The 22,155-nt window shown below is 47.0% G+C and overlaps 1 protein-coding gene across 1 annotated transcript in view; it reads left to right on the top strand.

Moving 5' to 3' along the window:
- The window catches only part of NCF4 (neutrophil cytosolic factor 4), an 87,208-nt gene that overhangs the window by 19,174 nt on the left and 45,879 nt on the right, over positions 1-22,155 (top strand). The window contains exons 4-5 of the mRNA XM_077278430.1: positions 4,512-4,665; positions 4,923-4,993. Coding sequence (XP_077134545.1) covers positions 4,512-4,665; positions 4,923-4,993 — 225 coding nt within the window. The remainder of the gene's footprint in view (positions 1-4,511; positions 4,666-4,922; positions 4,994-22,155) is intronic.

The raw sequence follows: 22,155 nt of genomic DNA on the forward strand, positions 1-22,155 counted from the left end.
ATCATGTAAATTATGCAGAACAAGAAAGCGAATCACCTCCTGATGAACGGGAGTCATGCATATGGTCATTTGCGTCCAATACTGAGGTTTATTCTCAGCCAATGGCATAGCATCAATTCCCCTCAGAGGAATAGGAAATTCCAAAGGCTCCAGGACAAAACCACAGCGCCTGGCAAATGACAAATCCATCAGATTCAGGGCAGCACCCGAATCCACAAAGGCCATAACCGAGTAGGACGACAAAGAACAAATCAAAGTAACAGACAAAATAAATTTAGGCTGTAAAGTACCAATGGTGACAGGTTTAGCAACCTTTTTTAAGCGTTTAGAGTATGCTGAGATAAAATGAGCAGAATCACCACAGTAAAAGCACAACCCATTTTGACGTCTATGACTTTGTCGCTCAATTCTGGTCAGAGTTCGATCACATTGCATAGACTCAGGTCCCTGTTCAGAAAATGCTGCCAAAGGATGAGCAGATTTGCGCTCCCGCAAACGCCGATCAACCTGAATGGCTAAAGCCATAGAATCACTCAGACTTGTAGGGGTGGGGAACCCCACCATAACATCCTTAATGGCTTCAGAAAGACCTTCTCTGAAATTTGCAGCCAGGGCACACTCATTCCATTGAGTAAGCACTGACCATTTCCGAAAATTTTTGACAATACACCTCTGCTTCATCCTGACCTTGAGAGAGGGCCAGCAACGCTTTTTCTGCCTGATTCTCAAGATTAGGCTCCTCATAAAGCAATCCAAGAGCCAGAAAAAACGCATCCATATTAAGCAATGCAGGATCTCCTGGCGCCAGAGAGAAAGCCCAATCCTGCGGGTCGCCACGCAACAAGGAGATAACAATTTTTACTTGCTGAGCGGAATCACCAGAGGAACGAGGTCTCAGAGATAGAAATAACTTACAATTATTCTTAAAATTCTGAAACCTAGATCTATCTCCAGAAAACAACTCAGGAATGAGTATCTTTGGTTCTGACATAGGGCTATGAATAACAAAATCCTGAATACTTTGCACCCGTGCAGCAAGATGATCCATACTAGAAGTCAGAGTCTTAACATCTATGTCTGCAGCTGAGCTCAAAACCACTCAGAGTTCAATTGGATGAAAGAAGCTAGACAGACTGCAGCACAAAAAAAAAAAAAAAATGTACTCAGGTCTTCTTTTAATCCCACTTCTGCGATGCATAAAACACTTTTTGGCCTGCTATACTGTTATGATCCTTAGTGGTTGAGGATCACAAATTACTCCAGCAAGGTGACTAAACATAGCACAAGCTCTAGGGAGGTGGAAAACTGGACTGACCGCAAAACTGAACCTATCCAACCACACTAGAGGCAGCCGGTGAACGTGTCTAAAATCCTAGACGTCTCGAGCCAGCCTGCGGAACTAACTACCCCTAGAGAGAAAGAAAGACCTCTCTTGCCTCCAGAGAAATAATCCCCAAAAGATATAGAAGCCCCCAACAGATGATAACGGTGAGGTAAGAGGAAGGCACATACACAGGGGTGAAAGCAGATTCAGCAAAAGAGGCCCACTAATTCTAGATAGCAGAAAATAGAAAAGGGGTCTATGCGGTCAGTAAAAAACCCTTACAAAATATCCACACTGAGATTTCAAGAACCCCCACACCAACTAACGGTGTGAGGGGAGAAACTCAGTCCCCTAGAGCAACCAGCAAGTAAGAAATCACATTTTAACAAGCTGGACAAAAAAACATGATGAACGCTGATAATCAGAAACTGAACAAACAAAAACTTAGCTTGTCTTGAAGAGACTGGGAGCAAGGTAGTCACCAGGAATCTGAAGAGCACTGAATACATTGATAGCAGGCAAGGAACTGAGTATCCAGGTGAGCTAAATAGGAAACCAACCAAGGATAACGAACCAGGTGATGAAGCCAACCTGCAGAAAGACAACACTACACAGTACCGCTTGTGACCACTAGAGGGAGCCCAAAAATAGAGTTCACAACATTCCACCTCCCTAGAACTCGTGTCTATGTTCATAAACTTAGCTAGTCCGTTTTGTGATCCTCAGCCACTAGGATCATAACAGTTACCACAGCCTCCGGCTTGCTAGCTAAGCCTTGTAGTTCCCCCACTGCGACCTGGTCCTTCCACCCAACTACGGTCGGCTTGGATTTTGGCGCCACGGGTGGTTTCCTCACTTTCCTGCCCCTAAGACCCCTTCCTTCTCTCAGGAGCTTCACACTTCCCGTCTGCTCTCCTCCACTTCTCCTCACCAACTCCTCACTTACTTACTAACTCCTCCCTCTGTCATTCTCTCCACCCACACCGTCTACCTAGTTTCTCCTCCAGCCTGAGATGGGGCCCTCCCTCAATAGAACCCAGATCCCCTGGCTTGTAGTGGTCTAGTGTTGGATGCTAGTGTGGGTCTCGGGTAGTGCCCCCTCCTTACCTGACAGTGGAGTACCACACCTGTGGCTGAGGTGCAGTACCTCTGTGGCACCTGGCCCTCAGGGGCACCACATTTCTATCTTGGGTTTTCCATTCTCAAATGTCAAAAGACAGGTCATCAATAATAAAATCAAAGAAAACATTTATTTGGTGCCTTACTCTTCCACCACATACCACCGATTTCATAAGTGGCATATTTCCATTGTGGAAATTCTTCTAGAGCAGCAAGACCTATGCCATGTGAAGCCTATGTAAGGAAAAAACTCTTGTTAAGGCTATGTGCACATAATGTCTTTTTCAGGCAGATTCTGCATGGAACCAGCTTGAAAAAAATCCACAAAAGCCCCCTCACAAATGAACATAGTGCACAGCAGTGTGAAAACGATATTGCTGTACACAGGCTCCATCATATGTCACTTCTGTTACAAATTTCAGGGTTTGGAAACCCTGAAGCTGGTTAAAGAAGGGACATGTTCATTCTTCAGATGGTTTTTGTTCGGAAGCTACCCACACTCTCTTTTTCACAGTATAGAGCAGGAGCCACTGCAAGAACAACAGCAAAACCGACGCCGGCGAAGCCATTTCAGGAAAACAAACACCGGCCTAATTGCTACTTGAAATGATGTGGTTGTATGGAAAATATACTGTCACCCAGTCGTTGATCCCAATCTCATTTCTGTTGTCCCCAAGGATGCTGTGTGACTAAAGGTCATTTTTTGTTGCTGAGCAAACTCATTAGAGCAACAAAGCAAAATTTGATCTTGGACCCAAGTGACCACTGTCTTTGTACATCACAGATCTATCAACTCATATCTAATATTCCAAGGAAATCCTACTTGAATTGAAACCGTGTTTAGTGGTGATCTCTAAATCTACCTTCACCACAGTATAGATCAGTGATTTTCAACCTTTTTTGAGCCGCGGCACACTTTTTATACTTAAAAAATCCCGGGGCACACACCCAACCAAAATGGCACAAAATGACACTAAAACAGTACATATTCTACATATAGTTAATAATATAGATTCTAAATGTATTTATACTCACTCGTGTTTCCCCGCTGTATTTTCCGCACCATGTTCACAGCGGATTTGGTTTTCCATAGATTTACGTGGTACTGTAAACGTGATGGAAAACTGATACGAATCCGCAGCGACCAATCCGCTGCGGATCCGCTGCCAAATCCGCACCGTGTGCACATAGCCTAATTCTAACCCTAATTCCAACCCTAACCCTAATTGCAACCCTAATTCTAACCCTAATTCTAACCCTAACCCTAATTCTAACCCTAGCCCTAAGTGCAACCCAAGCCCTAAGTGCAACCCTAAGTGCAACCCTAGCCCTAAGTGCAACCCTAGCCCTAAGTGCAACCCTAGCCCTAAGTGCAACCCTAAGTGCAACCCTAAGTGCAACCCTAAGTACAACCCTAGCCCTAAATGCAACCCTAGCCCTAAGTGCAACCCTAAGTGCAACCCTAGCCCTAAGTGCAACCCTAACCCTAAGTGCAACCCTAACCCTAAGTGCAACCCTAAGTGCAACCCTTACCCTACCCCTAACCCTAATGGAAAAACAAAAATAATTATATTTTCTGTATTTTATTATTGTCCCTACCTATGGGGGTGATAAAGGGGGGGGTTATTTACTATTTTTTTTATTTTGATCGCTGTGATAGAACTTATCACAGCGACCAAAATGTATAGGAACGAATCTGCCGGCCGGCAGATTCGGCGGGCGCACTGCGCATGCGCCCGCCATTTTCCAAGATGGCGGCGCCCATGGAGAAGACGGCCGGACACCGGGAGGGACATCGGAGCTAGGTAAGTATGGGGGGGTGGGATCGGAACACGGGGGGGGATCGGAGGGCCGGGGGAGCGGACAGGAGGGAGGAGGGGAGCGGACAGGAGATCGGGGCAGAAAGGAGGGGGCACCATAGTTTGGGGAACTTTCCCCGCGGCACACCCGACCATGTGTCGCGGCACACTAGTGTGCCGCGGAACACTGGTTGAAAATCACTGGTATAGATCACCGATCCTTGGGTTACAGTGGTCACCTCTGTTATTTATTCCAATTGTCATTGCAGACATTTGTGATCGAGGTCAAAACAAAAGGTGGATCGAAGTATTTCATATATAGAAGATACAGCCAGTTCTTTGCTCTACACGCCAAGCTTGAAAACAATTATGCGCCTGAGACTGGCATAGCCCCTTACATCTGCGCTCTCCCACCATTACCTGGTAAGTGGACATAGTATTTCCAGATGGTTCAGATCATACAGTGAATGACTAATTGAATTACTCGATCTCTTGAGAACTGACCGAGCAGTTCTTTGTTTTCTGGCAATGAGCTTTGGTCATTGCAGTCCGTACCGTTAGTCAATGACCATTGTCATGGGGCCCGCATTTCTCTGTAGCCTAATTTAACATTTACTTGATGTGTGAGCTGTTACGTGCACCGTGCCCAGCGTAATGGATCTAATAACCTTGTCTTGCAGGAAAGATTTATGTTGGGAACAAGAAGGAAATTGCTGAGAGTCGCATTCCGCTCTTGAATGCCTATATGAAGGTAGAGTAGATGCAATCCATTACCCTCCAATACTCTCCTCCATACAAAAAAATAACCAATTATTTAAAGGGGTTATCTGGTTCAGAAAACAGATTTCATTTGAAAATACTTTAGTAGAGAATTCTTTATTAATAGACGGACCCTTATGCATTAATGAGAATCAAGAGTGGCCATAATGTACATAGTGCCTCTTGTTTTGGAGGTCCGAGCATCACATGAAAAGTCCATTGATTTCAGTGTTACTTAAATGCATGCATTTAGAGCTAAAACTCTTTTTTTTTCAATTGGGATCAATTAAAAATTTGTCATTGTTTACTTTCTATAGCCTCTGGGATGGCTGCAGAATAAGTTATCTGAGAGTCCGTCAGTGAGCTAATTCAGATTGAATGACTGGCAGTTTGGAGCTCTCTTATCTGTTCTTTTCTAAGCCACCTTTCAATTCATTTATGACCACAGACCACATCAAAGTTGAAAGTTCAAGAAACAAAGAGCATGTAAAAGCAAAACAGTGCAAACGTTTTAGAGGTCCAATCTCAAAAATGATTTTTAGCCTCAAAAACATGCTTTTAGGTGAACATTTTTATAAAATAATTCTCCTAAAAGTATTGTGTAGTATAAAGCATAGAGCGTCTTCCGAGTGGAAAATGCCAGGAGAATTGGCATGCTACTACTTCTAACCACTTGATGATTTTAGAAAACAAGGAAAGAAGCAGAAAAACAAAAATGAGCATATAACCTACAGAAAGTACATAAGTAACAGTAAAAGCACATGTAAATAACATAGGGGACTCATTTAATACGATTTTAAGAAAAAAGCATAAAAGCCATCCTACCGCGACAAGGTGTACCCATCGTGACGGTCCTAACCTGCCTCTAGTATTAAATCCTTACCATGTGTCAAACGATGTCAATGTGAATAAGAACAAAGCAGGACAAGGGCTCGACTGAGACACCCATCCATGGTAAGCTATGCAGATGGAATAGTTAGGACAGTTAGGGCTGTCCCGATGGGTTCACCTTGTCGCGGTGGGATGGCTTTTATGTTTTTTTTTTTATCACAATAGCATTAACTAAGTTCCCTATGTTATTTACATGTAATATTTACTTTTTTATTTGCTGTAGTGTTTATGCTCATTTTTGTTTTTTTTTCTTGAGTTTTGCCTGAAATGGTCACAGTGTGAACGTGCTCTTACACTTTGCACGAATACTAGCTTACAGTCCAGCTCACTTTTCTAGTTTTGCTGTTTTTAGAAACCTGAAGCAGTTAAAAGTGTTGAAAATTTTGAAAAAGTTGTTTTTCACATATAAATGCATTTGTTCATTTTCTTGAGCATAGGCGGCTATAGCATTGGGGCAACTTGTGCAGCCACACAGGGACCCAGGAGGTCAGGGGGCCCATTCTATCTTCAAAATAGGTGGAATTGTTCATTATGAGGAGCTATTGAACGGCAAAGGGCCCATATATTATTATTGTGAAGGGGCCCTCTTCTGTCTGCATCCACTTGTGCTATTCAGCATTTTCTGATGTCTTTTTTTCAGGCTATTTCCGAGGAACAAACTACCTGTAAAATACATTGTGTGCACATACTCCAAAAGTATGTTCACACTGACAGTCAAAAATGACTGAATTTTGGAAATGAGTTTTCTTACAGCTTTAGGAAATGCTCCTTCTTTAGAGACCTTTTGATGGCGTTTCTGACTTCCTGGTGGACATTAAACTAGCTACACAGTAATATGGGGTACTCAGCCCCTATTAAAAATCATAGTAGCGCAGTATATTTTAATAATTGAAAACCTGAGAAAATGTATTTTAATTCAAATGCAAATGACGGGGCAGTGCACCTGATGCATGTCAAAGGTCTCAGTACACGTTGCGACCCCTCACTATGCATATTGAGCACTTTCCCTGCCTGTGATTGAAAGTGCTCGCTCTGAACTCAGCCCGTGTGTCGGCACATGCGCACTAATACTGTGCGCATGTGTAAGGGGTGTAGACTGTGCTGTCGCATTCCTTTCCCTGAAGACACCATTCGCGTCATGTGAATAATGTGAATTGCAATGTATTGTGATACAGACTGTGATAACTTAATGCATATTGCTGGTTGTGTACAGTATATACTGTATAGGTATACTGTATAAGATAGGGAGTGTAAGGTATAGTATAGGATGTAGATAATTGACTGTAAAATAATGTTTTCTTAGGAAGTTCTGCTCAGCAACAAACAGCAGTGTAAGTGAGAGTTAAGAGTTGGGACTAGCCCACAGTGGGAGGAGCTGGTGCAGGGGAAAGCAGACTACTTCCTGATAGTCAGATAGGAGTTAGAGTTTTGTAGAGTAACAAATGTGCAGTGCTGCCAAAGGGTGATCTACAGCTAGAAGAGACTGGAGCGAGGAATAGTGAGATCCTAAAGAGAGAGTTACTGACAAGCAGGGCTGGCGTTAGGGGCAGGTAGACTAGGCAGCTGCCTAGGGCCCCCGCTTCCCTAGGGGCCCCCAGCCAGGGGCAGACATACTGCTGATGGCACTGCTCTGGAACCCAGAGGTGGAGGGGGCCCTGCAGATAAGCCCGGTATCATGCAGGATCGGGCCCCTCTCACTCTGTCCTGTAATCATAGAACATCCAGTGCCAGGGAGAGAGCAGGGTGCAGAGTGCAGGAGTTCAAAAAGGGGGCATGTCATGCAGGTAGAGACGCTGGCCAATGAACGCTTTCCTCACCAGTCTGAGGAGAGTGCTCACTGGCTGTCATCTGTCCTCCTGCATGGCGCATCTCAATGGTGAGTACTCACCTACAGTCAGGGGCCCCAGGCCACACAGCTCACAGGGACAGCAGTGGAGGAAGAGCAGGACTTACATTGTGTCTTCTGCTCACTCCACTGTTCTGTTCAGAGCAGACTGTAGTATCTCCTCACAGAGAAGAGATGGGGAGGGGGCTCACTGCATGGGACAGCACAGCAGCACCAGGGGGCTGATATCAGTCCTCTTTTCTGTGTCCCCATCCCCAACAGTGAGTTTTGCAGCCCTCTCCAGCTGAACTATGTGGCCGACCTCCACCAGGGCTCATCTGATCACCTGATATACAAGATTAATATGTGCATGTATGTGCTTGTATATGTACACTCACTGGCCACTTTATTAGGTACACCTGTCCAACTTCTTGTTAACACTTAATTTCTAATCAGCCAATCACATGGCGGCAACTCAGTGCATTTAGGCATGTAGACATGGTCAAGACAATCTCCTGCAGTTCAAACCGAGCATCAGTATGGGGAAGAAAGGTGATTTGAGTGCCTTTGAACGTGGCATGGTTGTTGGTGCCAGAAGGGCTGGTCTGAGTATTTCAGAAACTGCTGATCTACTGGGATTTTCACGCACAACCATCTCTAGGGTTTACAGAGAATGGTCCGAAAAAGAAAAAAAATCCAGTGAGCGGCAGTTCTGTGGGCGGAAATGCCTTGTTGATGCCAGAGGTCAGAGGAGAATGGGCAGACTGGTTCGAGCTGATAGAAAGGCAACAGTGACTCAAATCGCCGCCCGTTACAACCAAGGTAGGCCTAAGAGCATCTCTGAACGCACAGTGCGTCGAACTTTGAGGCAGATGGGCTACAGCAGCAGAAGACCACACCGGGTACCACTCCTTTCAGCTAAGAACAGGAAACTGAGGCTACAATTTGTACAAGCTCATCGAAATTGGACAGTAGAAGATTGGAAAAACGTTGCTTGGTCTGATGAGTCTCGATTTCTGCTGCGACATTCGGATGGTAGGGTCAGAATTTGGCGTAAACAACATGAAAGCATGGATCCATCCTGCCTTGTATGGAGCATCTTTGGGATGTGCAGCCGACAAATCTGCGGCAACTGTGTGATGCCATCATGTCAATATGGACCAAAATCTCTGAGGAATGCTTCCAGCACCTTGTTGAATCTATGCCACGAAGAATTGAGGCAGTTCTGAAGGCAAAAGGGGTCCAACCCGTTACTAGCATGGTGTACCTAATAAAGTGGCCGGTGAGTGTATGTATGTATGTGTGCATCTGTGTATCTACAGTATGTGTTTGTATCTATGTGTATGTTTCTATCTGTGTGTGTATCTGTGTATGTATGTACGGTATATGTGTGTATGTATGGTATATTTGTATGTGTGTGTGTGTATGCATGTACAGTGTATGTATGGTATATTTGTATGTCTGTGTGTGTGTGTATGCATGTACAGTATATGTATAGGTGTATGTCTGTGTGTACGTATGTACAGTATATGTGTGTATCTGTGTATGTGTGATAAATTTGTATGTATACAGTATATGGAATATATGTATGCTTATGTGCATGTATGTACAGTATATGTGTATGTATATGTGTGTTCGGTATGTGTATACTATATGTGTATATAACTGTATGTATGTATGTACGGTATGTGTATGTACGGTATGTGTATCTGTTTGCATGTGAGGTATATGTGTGCATACATATACGGTATATGTATGTGTATTTGTGTGTATGTATGGTATATGTATGTATGATATGTGTATACTATATGTTTATACAACTGTATGTGTGTATGTACGGTATGTGTGTGTATGCACGGAATGTGTGTGAATGTACAGTATATACATGTGTGTATATACGGTATATGTATGTATGACGGTATATGTATGTGTATGTATTTACAGTATATGTATGTGTATCTGTGTGTATGTACGTATATGTATGTACGGTATGTGTGTGAATGTACAGTATATGCATGTGTGTATGTATGGTATGTGTATGTATGATGGTATATGTATGTGTATGTACGTACAGTATATGTATGTGTATCTATGTTTGTACGGTATATGTGCAGCTCCCCAGAGTCCTGGTCCTTGCAGTAATGTCGCTCTGCCACTAAGGGGAGTGATGTTACGTCTGATTGCACTAAAGGAGTTCACCTGACCAGGTATCACACACACACTACACTTCACACTCCGGCCACCAGGGGGAGTGGTTCTATCTAGTAGGCCACTCCTCACGCTCTGGTAAAACTGGGGGTTGGACAGGAAGTTAGGAAGAAAGGAGCCTGGGAGAGTTCGGGAGAGGACCTGTCAGGGGTGGGATCCTGACAGCGGCCTAGCGAAAAGGACAGATCGTTACGGAGCCGTGCTTGAGTGATATAGCGGCAGGCTTCTTAGAAAGGACACAAAGCGAGGTTTGTTGTGGAGAAGTGAGAAGTGAGATCACAGTGCAAAGGAGAATAGAACCAGTAGGAGTCATGCCTTAAGATCGTGGCAACATCCTACTGAGGCGCATAGCCGGTGGCCGGGGCACCGAGGAAGTAACAGACTCTACGCATTACTTCGAACTACGGCAGGACAGTTAACTTCAGGTTGGTTGTCTCACCCTTTTTTACACTTAACGAAGACAACGGAGGCAATTGTGGGAGAGGGGCGTCTCTAGGGTCCCAGAATAACTCTAGGCCTACCCCGTCATACGGGTGCGTACTAGCCATATCATCTGGGGACGGAGAGAGAAAGAACATCAGACACAGACACAACAGTTGTGAGGACTATCCCGTGGTGCTCAGCAGGGAGGTACTACAACACACAGGCGCTAGAAGGTAGGCACTGATTTCCACCTGCAAAGGGAACTCTGGATGTGCCTTCGGACCGGCCGGTCTCAGCCAGCCCTGTTAGCAGTGCTCTGGATTGCAGGCCCTGAAGCCTTCAGTAAAGAGGTAAAGAGACTGCAACCCTATGTCCTCGTTATTCATCGCGACTTGCACCACGCACCACCATCACACCTTTCATTGGATGCCCCTTAGCAGGGTCACGGACCGGGTCTAGCCACCGTGACAAACCCAGGACTGAGACTGAGAGGCCCGGTATCGAGTGCCCCGCGACCCTGCATCTGGGGGCGCTCCAAATTGGCGTCACGAACAGGATCTACTTAAGCCTGAAGAATCAGGTCATGTGTGTCTTGGAACTGTGTCTGAATTGTGCTTGAACCGTGATTTATTACAAAGACTGTGTATTGTCGCTTGCCGCCAAAAGTGCCCGCCAAAATCCGCCATATCTTCGTGGGCGGAGTCGACCGAAAAGAGTGCGGAGCGAGGAGACGCGGTGAGATGCCGACTCCGGAAGAGGAACCCCGACTTCCACCAGGTTAGCAGAGGGGGGGAGCGGCCATGTCTGATTTGAGAGAAGTGGAGGCGGCGGCCGCAGCCGCAGGGGCACCTCCAGGCCCCGCAGTAGACGCAGCTGCGGGCCTTGTATCACCGCCGGATGCCGCAGAGTTTGCTGCCCCCATCAGCCCGCCGGATACCGCCGCGGCTACGGCAGCCATCATGCCCTCCATGCCGTACCTACCTGGAGCAGCCTGGCTCCCGCGATATTCTGGAGAATCCCATACATTAACTGACTTTAAAGAAGGGATTTGTAGCCTGCTCGAGTTTTATCCCTTGACGGAGCCTCAGAAAGTCCAGATGATAAACGGCCAACTCTTTGGAGCGGCTCTGAGAGAAGTGAAGTCCTGGCCCGCCGCAGATAAGAGAACTGCACAACAGGTCTTTGCGAAGCTTAAAACCACCTTTGACACCCGCGCAGCTACAGAAATTAAATTGACATTCTATGGGTGCAAGCAGAGGCCGCAGGATAGCTTACGGGACTATGCCCTTAATCTTCAGGAGGCACTGCGGGCCATCAAGCAGAGTGACCCAAGCAGCTTGCAAGATGAAGATAAGATCCTGAAAGAGCGGTTCATCGAGGGGCTCTTGTGCAGTCACCAAAGGGCCCAGCTCCACTTCCTGGCCATGCAGAATCCAGACCTGACTTTTGCGCAATTTAAAGATAAAGCCATCCAGGCGCTGCCAGAGCGACAGCCCAGCCGTGCCGTACTTCCCAAGCGTCAAGCCCTCACGTACCACCAGGAGGTGACGCCGGAAGCAACCGTCTCCGCTGAGGCCGATGCCCAGATCCTGGAAGATGATTCCCTTGCAGGACTACGCCTCCAGATGCAGGAGCTGACCAAGAGCGTTGCCGCTTTAGACCAGACCGTCCAGTCCCTACAGGAGGCCCCCAAGGAGAAGATCCAGCTGGCTTCCAGACCGGAGGATGTCCCCTAGCAGCGACAGAGGAGGGTTCCATCGACCAGAGGCAGAGACGACGATCGCTTTCACCGGGATGGACGACCTATCTGCCGCCGCTGCCATCAGGTGGGCCATCTTGCAAGGTACTGTCATTTAAACGAGCAACCCCTGGGGCAGAGGGCCAACCCCCAGGAGTAGGACGGTCAGGCCCACAGAATTGGAGAGCCAAGTACATTGGAGGGCGACCAGTTCTCCCTATCGTGATCGATGGTATTCCCATGAACGCTTTGCTGGACACCGGTTCCCAGGTGACGACTATGCCTTACATCCTTTATTGACGTTATTGGGAGGACACTGACATTACCCGTGTCCCTGATGATGATTTCTCCACAATAGCTAGTAATGGTCAGCCACTGCCACAAGTGGGGTATAAAGAGGTCACCATTAAGGTGGGGCGGGTAGAATTGGAGGCCCAGGGAATTGTTATTGTTGATATCGACCGACGTGAATGTAACCCCATGATGACCATCGGTACTAATGTCATAGAGAATTGTCTTGCAGAAGTTATAGGTCGCCGAAACAGCGGGTTACAGTGAACAACGTGCCCTGCAGAAAGAAATCAGAGCTCTGATGCAGAGACAGCAAGTGGAGTTGACGGGTGGTGAGATTGGTCGGGTCACAGTGAGTGATTCAAACCCCATTGCGATACCCCCCAAGAGTGAAATGTTAATATGGTGTCGGGCAGCCATAGGCCTCAGGGGTAAAGACTATCAGGCCCTGGTAGAACCCGTATATTCAGATAATAGGCCTACCCTCCTGACAGCCAGAGGGGTGGTTGACGTCCGCAAGGGGAGGGTGCCAGTAAGTGTCCTTAACTGTGGGGAAGAGGAAGTCCATCTAACCAAATATGCCACACTTGCCAAACTGTTTACTGTTAATAATAGTGTGATACAGGCACCCGGACCCTTGGTCCCGTCCAATCCGGCGGAGAACAACGGTTCTGCAGGGCATCTGAAAGATTGGAGTCGGGAATTGCACGTGGGCACTGACTCTACCCCACCTCACCAGAAACAGGGGGCCTACAGGGTGGTTCATGAGTACGAGCAAACACCCCCTAGATTTTGGGCAGGTAAAAGGGATTCAACATCATATCCCCACAGGAGATGATCGACCCATAAAAGAGAGATACGTCCTGTACTCCCAGCTCATTATCAGTGTGCTAAAGACATGTTGCGAGAGATGAAGGAGGCTGGGGTAGTGAGGGATAGTTGTAGCCCCTGGGCAGCTCCGTTAGTCCTCGTTAGGAAGAAAGATGGCACAATGAGGATGTGTGTTGATTATAGGCAGCTAAATCGCATTACACATAAGGACGCATACCCACTGCCCAGGATAGAGGAGTCCCTGGCTGCTTTAAAATCTGCTAACTACTTCTCTACCTTGGATCTCACCAGTGGGTACTGGCAGGTTCCCGTGGCAGAGGCGGACAAGGAGAAGACGGCCTTCACGACGCCGGTGGATCTCTGCGAATTCAACTACATGCCCTTCGGATTGTGCAATGCCCCGGGAACGTTCCAGAGGATGATGGAGTGCTGTCTGGGACACAAGAACTTTGAAACCGTGCTGCTATATCTGGACGATGTCATTGTCTTCTCCAAGACCTATGAAGACCATCTGAAGCACCTGGCCGAGGTGTTTGAAGCCCTGTCCAACTTTGGCTTAAAGGTGAAACCGTCCAAATGCCATCTGTTAAAACCCAAAGTGCAATACCTGGACCATGTGGTGAGTGGTGAAGGAGTGGCCCCAGACCCCGACAAGGTTACGGTGATCAAAGACTGGCCGAAGCCCAACAACCTCCATGAAGTCCGGCAGTTCCTCGGGTTGGTAGGCTACTACAGGAGATTTATCAAAGACTTCACCAAGAAAGCCACGCCCTTACAAGACCTGCTGGTGGGCCAGTCCAAGAAGACCAAGTGTAAGAATACTCCATTTGACTGGAACGATGGACTGGAGGGATCCTTCTCTTGTTTAAAGTTGGTGCTGACGGGAGAAGAGGTACTGGCCTACCCTGAATATGACCAACCGTTTGTATTGTATACAGACGCCAGCAACGTGGGGTTGGGAGCCGTGCTGTCCCAGGTCCAGAAAGGCAAGGAAAGAGTAATCGCTTACGCCAGTAGGAAGCTTCGCCCCACTGAAAGGAACCCTGACAACTACAGTTCCTTTAAGCTGGAGTTCCTTGCTGTTGTCTGGGCCGTGACGAAGAGGTTCAAACACTACCTGGCCTCAGCAAAATTCACCGTCTTCACGGATAATAATCCGCTAACGCATTTGGACACAGCAAAACTCGGTGCCTTGGAGCAGCGGTGGATGGCCCGGTTGTCCAATTACGACTTCACCATCAAGTACCGGGCAGGGCACAAGAATGCGAATGCCGATGCATTGTCCCGAATGCCCCACTTTCCCGAAACGGAGGAAGATCCAGAAGCATTTGAAGACGTAGAGCTGCCCGCTTTCCACCGCCCCAAGGCCACCCAGTGCTCCCATCAGGTGGTGAACAGGCGCAAGAATAAGCGGGGCGCCCCGTTGAATCCCCTGCCCCATCACGGGTGGGCAGAGAACCAGGATGGTGACCCTGCGGTCCGTCGGGTGAAAGAGCTCCTGACGCAGGCAGGTTTGCATCCCGGCCCGGATGATCCACCAGAGGCATTACAATTGTGGAAGGAGAGGGGCAGACTGTTTATTCACGATGGTAAGCTGTGCCGGAGGAGCATTGACCCACGCACTCATGAATTGGTATGGCAGATTGTGGTCCCAAGACAAGATGTGCCAATGGTCCTGGGAGCGTACCACGTTGGGGCAGGACACTTCGGGTGGAGGAAGCTGGAGAGGCTGCTCCGAGGAAAGTTCTACTGGATTGGTATGAAGAAAGCCATTGAGAAGTGGTGCCGAGAGTGTGGCCCATGTAGCCTACGCCGGAAGGATCGTGACAGCCAGCGGGCTCCCTTGCAGCCCATCATCACCAAACGGCCGCTTGAACTGGTTGCGCTGGATCACGTGAAGCTAACACCCAGCCGGTCAGGCTATATCTACGCTCTCACCATCGTGGACCACTACTCCAGATTCCTGGTAGTCGTTCCGGTCAAAGACCTAATGGCTAGAACGGCCTCCAAAACCTTCCAGCAGGACTTCTGTCGACCCCATGGGTATCCGGAGAAGGTACTGACCGATCAGAGGCCAGCATTTGAAGCGGAAGTGTTTCAGGAGTTCTGCAATCTGTATGGATATAAGAAGATCAGAACCACGCCATACCATCCACAAACCAACGGGATGTACGAGAAGATGAACCAGGTGGTGATCGACTTGCTGAAGACCTTACCTGTGGAGGAACGGAAACTTGTGGCCCACAAAGTTACCAGACTTGGTGGATATGCATAACCACATCCCGGTGAACTCCACCAACTGCACTCCAGCGTACCTGATGCGAGGAAGGTCTAGCAAGTTACCTGTGGATCTGGACATGGGGGTCCTGACCCCCGAAGATATCTCGCCAGATGCGGACTGGGATACAGAGAGGCAGCAAAAGTACCGCAAGGTACAAGAGTGTGTGGAAAGAAGTCTCACCCAAGCCCGACAAAAACAAGAAAGGGATTACAACCAGCATGCTCCTGCGACTCCCTTGTCACCCGGGGAGCAGGTACTCAAACGGAAGCGGAGACTACACAAGCTCGATGATCAATGGGAAACGGAACCATATACCATCCTGCCATCTGATTTCGACAATACAAAGGTCTGTCTCATCAGCAAAGATGGAGGGGAAACCTCAACGGCAATATCCAGAGACCACCTTAAGATATGCCCTGATAAGCTAAGAGATGGGGAAACCGACCCCGGGACGTCTCCGCCCATGGAAGAGGAGAAGATGATACACACTGTTCTTGGCGATTTTCCCCAGTCTTGGACTCAAATAAACCAGGCCATTGTGGTACCTGTCCTAACGTTTCATCAACTGACACCGCCAGAACTAAATGTGGAGCCAGGTCACCCGGACCCGCAACCACAGCGAACCCCACCGGAGGATGCCATGCCAACCGTTGAACCGGCAAATCCTCCCTCTGCTGTCGGTGAATCTGCCATGCCCACCGGTGGTGACAGCGGCCCTGAGAGCTCCAGCCTGCCAGTGCTACCCAGACTCACTAGAAGTGTAGCTAGAAGACAGTGCACTACACCAGCGGTAGCAGGTATAGCGGGCCCTGTTAGGTCAATAGCAACCCCTGTGCTGCGGAGGTCTACACGCAGCACCAGGAATCAAACTCCACTTCGCTACAAAACTTGGAGATACTAATGATAGCTGTTATTTGGTTAAAAGTGTTTGTGTAAATATCTTTGTTACAAGTTTAAAATAATGGACAATGGAGTAATGGACGGTGAATTGCTCCAAAACTTTCAAAAGGGATCCCTTTGTTTACCGGGGATCCCTGCTGTTTTAAGTTTGCACCCACTGAACTGGGAGTCATGAACTGTGCATGACCGAAACTTTCGCAACATTCAAGTGTTCTCACCTCCCATAAAGGGAAGCACTGTTATATTTACTTGTTCATAGTGTTTAATTGTTTATGGTATTTCAAAATTTTATGTGTTTTCTGCTAACATGTATTGTCGTTCTTATTTTCCCAGTCCGGGAGTACTGGATTTAACCGGGGGGGGGGGGGGGAGTGCAGCGCCCCAGAGTCCTGGTCGTTGTAGTAATGTCGCTCTGCCACTAAGGGGAGTGATGTTACGTCTGATTGCACTAAAGGAGTTCACCTGACCAGGTATCACACACACACTACACTTCACACTCCGGCCACCAGGGGGAGTGGTTTTATCTAGTAGGCCACTCCTCACGCTCTGGTAAAACTGGGGGTTGGACAGGAAGTTAGGAAGAAAGGAGCCCGGGAGAGTTCGGGAGAGGACCTGTCAGGGGTGGGATCCTGACAGCGGCCTAGCGAAAAGGACAGATCGTTACGGAGCCGTGCTTGAGTGATATAGCGGCAGGCTTCTTAGAAAGGACACAAAGCGAGGTTTATTGTGGAGAAGTGAGAAGTGAGATCACAGTGCAAAGGAGAATAGAACCAGTAGGAGTCATGCCTTAAGATCGTGGCAACATCCTACTGAGGCGCATAGCCGGTGGCCGGGGCACCGAGGAAGTAACAGACTCTACGCATTACTTCGAACTACGGCAGGACAGTTAACTTCAGGTTGGTTGTCTCACCCTTTTTTACACTTAACGAAGACAACGGAGGCAATTGTGGGAGAGGGGCGTCTCTAGGGTCCCAGAATAACTCCAGGCCTACCCCGTCATACGGGTGCGTCCTAGCCATATCATCTGGGGGACGGAGAGAGAAAGAACATCAGACACAGACACAACAGTTGTGAGGACTATCCCGTGGTGCTCAGCAGGGAGGTACTACAACACACAGGCTCTAGAAGGTAGGCACTGATTTCCACCTGCAAAGGGAACTCTGGATGTGCCTTCGGACTGGCCGGTCTCAGCCAGCCCTGTTAGCAGTGCTCTGGATTGCGGGCCCTGAAGCCTTCAGTAAAGAGGTAAAGAGACTGCAACCCTGTGTCCTCGTTATTCATCGCGACTTGCACCACGCACCACCATCACACCTTTCATTGGATGCCCCTTAGCAGGGTCACGGACCGGGTCTAGCCACCGTGACAAACCCAGGACTGAGACTGAGAGGCCCGGTATTGAGTGCCCCGCGACCCTGCGTCTGGGGGCGCTCCATATGTATGTACGATATGTGTGTGAAGATAGTGGACACTAGTTGTCACTTGGCTGCAAGTCTGACTGCGCTGGAGCCAGTAAAACCGAATGCTAATGGATGTATATACAGTACAGACCAAAAGTTTGGACACACCCTCTCATTTAAAGATTTTTATGTATTTTCATGACTAGGAAAATTGTACATTCACCTTGAAGGCATCAAAACTATGAATTTACACATGTGGAATTATATACTTAACAAAAAAGTGTGAAACAACTGAAAATATGTCTTATATTCTAGGTTCTTCAAAGTAGCCACTTTTTGCTTTGATGACTGCTTTGCACACTCTTGGCATTCTCTTGATGATCTTCAAGAGGTAGTCACCGGGAATGGTCTTCCAACAATCTTGAAGGAGTTCCCAGAGATGCTTAGTACTTGTTGGCCCTTTTGCCTTCACTCTGCGGTCCAGCTCACCCCAAACCATCTCGATTGGGTTCAGGTCTGGTGACTGTGGAGGCCAGGTCATCTGGCGTAGCACCCCATCACTCTTCTTCCTGGTCAAATAGCTCTTACACAGCCTGGAGGTGTGTTTGTGGTCATTGTCCTGTTGAAAAATAAATGATGGTCCAACTAAACGCAAACCGGATGGAATAGCATGCCACTGTAAGATGCTGTGGTAGCCATGCTGGTTCAGTATGCCTTCAATGTTGAATAAAACCCCAACAGTGTCACCAGCAAAGCACCCCCACACCATCACACCTCCTCCTCCATGCTTCACGGTGGGAACCAGGCATGTAGAGTCCATCCGTTCACCTTTTCTGTGTCGCACAAAGACACGGTGGTTGGAACCAAAGATCTCAAATTTGGATTCATCAGACCAAAGCACAGATTTCCACTGTTTCACTGTTCCTTGTGTTCTTTAGCCCAAACAAGTCTCTTCTAATTGTTGCCTCTCCTTAGCAGTGGTTTCCTAGCAGCTATTTTACCATGAAGGCCTGCTGCACAAAGTCTCCTCTTAACAGTTGTTGTAGAGATGTGTCTGCCACTAGAACTCTGTGTGGCATTGACCTGGTCTCTAATCTGAACTGCTGTTAACCTGCGATTTCTGAGGCTGGTGACTCAGATAAACTTATCCTCAGAAGCAGAGGTGACTCTTGGTCTTCCTTTCCTGGGGCGGTCCTCATGTGAGCCAGTTTCTTTGTAGCGCTTGATGGTTTTTTGCCACTGCACTTGGGGACACTTTCAAAGCTTGCCCAATTTTTCGGACTGACAGACCTTGTTTCTTAAAGTAATGATGGCCACTCGTTTTTCTTTACTTAGCTGCTTTTTTCTTGCCATAATACAAATTCTAACAGTCTATTCAGTAGGACTATCAGCTGTGTATCCACCAGACTTCTGCACAACACAACTAATGGTCCCAACCCCAATTATAAGGCAAGAAATCCCACTTATTAAACCTGACAGGGCACACCTGTGAAGTGAAAACCATTCCCGATGACTACCTGTTGAAGCTCATCAAGAGAATGCTAAGAGTGTGCAAAGCAGTCATCAAAGCAAAAAGGTGGCTACTTTGAAGAACCCCTAGAATATAAGACATAATTTCAGTTGTTTCACACTTTTTTGTTAAGTATATAATTCCACATGTGTAAATTCATACTTTAGATGCCTTCAGTGTGAATGTATAATTTTCATAGTCATTAAAATACAAACAAATCTTTAAATGAGAGGGTGTGTCCAAACTTTTGGTCTGTACTGTATATTTATGTAAAATACACACAGTATTTGTATATATATATATATATATATATATATATATATATATATATATATATATATATATATACACACACACACACACAGCACAGACCAAAAGTTTGGACACATCTTCTCATTTACAGATTTTTCTGTATTTTCATGACTATGAAAATTGTAAATTCACACTGAAGGCTTCAAAACTATGAATTAACACATGTGGAATTATACACTTAACAAAAAAGTGTGAAACAACTGAAAATATGTCTTATATTCTAGGTTCTTCAAAGTAGCCACCTTTTGCTTTGATGACTGCTTTACACACTCTTGGCATTCTCTTGATGAGCTTCAAGAGGTAGTTACCGGAAATTGTCTTCCAACAATCTTGAAGGAGTTCCCAGAGATGCTTAGCACTTGTTGGCCCTTTTGCCTTCACTCTGCCGTCCAGCTCACCCCAAACCATCTCGATTGGGTTCAGGTCTGGTGACCACCCCATCACTCTCCTTCTTGGTCAAGTAGCCCTTACACAGCCTGGAGGTGTGTTTGGGGTCATTGTCCTGTTGAAAAATAAATGATGGTCCAACTAAACGCAAACCGGATGGAATAGCATGCCGCTGCAAGATGCTGTGGTAGCCATGCTGGTTCAGTATGCCTTCAATTTTAGCAGCGGGTGACAGGAGGCAAGAGACGGCGGCTTTGGCTAAAGCCTGTGCCGCTGTTAAAGAGAAATTCATATTCACTGTTCCCCAATCCCATAGTCCCTCCCACGACTATGTACTGAAGCCAGCGCCGAGAGATGGGTGGGAGTACAGGAGTGGAGAGCAGTGAATTTTCCTTTCACTTTAATAGCGGGCACAGTAGCTGCAGCTGCATGCAACCTGCTGCTGGGCAATCACATGTGCCCGCTACTAAAGGGAATGAATATTCACTACTCTCTACGCCCATGAATACAGTATATATCAGTGAGCAAGTGAGTTTGTGGTGGCCATAATACTGTAGGACTGCATTATATTCTATGGGCAACTGCATTATATTCTATGGGGGGGCTGCATTATATTCTATGTAGGGGTTGCGTTATAGTCTATTATGCTATATGGAGGACTATGGGGAGTCTATTATACTATATAGAGGACTATGGGGAGTGTATTATACTATATGGAGGACTATGGGGAGTGTATTATACTCTATGGAGGACTTTGGGGAGTGTATTATACTCTATGGAGGACTATGGGGAGTGTATTATACTCTGTGAAGGACTATGGGGAGTCTATTATCCTATATGGAGGACTATGGGGAGCTGTCTCAACTCCCGGGTATACTGCTGCTGGGAGAGCTGCATACAGCAGCAAGGGAGCTGAGCAAAGCGCCGGGTTACTAACCAGGTGGCATAAAGGACCTAAATCATGTGACAGAGTGAGAGGTGGTTGAGGGTGGAGCCAGATGCCTGGGTGCAGAGGATACAATACACACAGGAGAGTAGTCAAACAAGCTAAGATCAAAACCAGTAGATCACGAGGTACCAAAGGGGAGAGACAGGGGATTGTCAGAAGAGAAGCCAGAGGTCAGAAATCCAAAAGAACAAATGAGCAGAGTAAAGCACGGAGACCAAGGAACAATATTGCAACCGAGCACACACTTCAGGGGTCAGGCACACAGACTAGAAGGAAAGTATAGCTGACAAGGAATCCTAGTCTGGTGTGAGTATAAATACCCCTCCTGGATCCAAAGGAAGGCCAGCAAAATTAACCCTGAGAGAACAGGACATTAACCATGTTCTATCCATGATTGGAGTCTATTATACTATATAGAGGACTATGCGGAGTGTATTATACTATGTGGATGACTACGGGGAGTCAATTATACTATATGGAGGACATTAGTGAGTGTATTATACTATATGGAGGACTATGGGGTGTATTATACTATATGGAGGACTAGGGGGAGTGCAAAATGCAGGATATTCATCAAGTAATTGGATTGGTTATGCTGGAACAAAAATCATTGTTCTCATCAGCACATCACCCAGTGAAAACTGTAGATATGCTGCTAAGATGATACTGTAAGGGCACAGATTGATCTACTAGTGATCATTCTGTCCCCATCATTATTCCTCAGCCGGTGTAAAGAGGCTGGGAAGCAAGTGGCGAGTGACTTCAATATTGTCGATCACACTCGTTTAGTGGCCTGAAATTAGCGCATATAACTACAACCTAAATGTTTCTGTGTGATGTGCAATATGTTAGCATTTTGGGCCCCATTTTAAACTTTTGCCTAGGGCCCCACTTTGCCAAAAGCTGGCCCTGCTGATGAGACTGAGAGACCTTCCAGAAGGCGCTATCAGATAAGATGCTGAGCCAAGAACTAGTGCCCAAGGTAATGGACCAAAAGAGGACCGAGAGCATGGTACTAGTTGGGGTCTCGAGAGGTAGATCCAGGGTGTCCGTAGTGATAGGACGTGGAACCGCTGGGCAAGTAAAGAGAAACTCACTGTTCAAGGCTGTAGCCTAGAAGCTGTGTTGTGATGATGTAGAGATGAAACAGATAGGCAGCAGGGCCCTGGAGTATTCTACAGAGGAAGGATGCAGTGAAGGAAATGTGCTTA

Source organism: Ranitomeya variabilis, chromosome 8, assembly GCF_051348905.1.
Source record: "Ranitomeya variabilis isolate aRanVar5 chromosome 8, aRanVar5.hap1, whole genome shotgun sequence".
NCBI lineage: Eukaryota > Metazoa > Chordata > Amphibia > Anura > Dendrobatidae > Ranitomeya > Ranitomeya variabilis.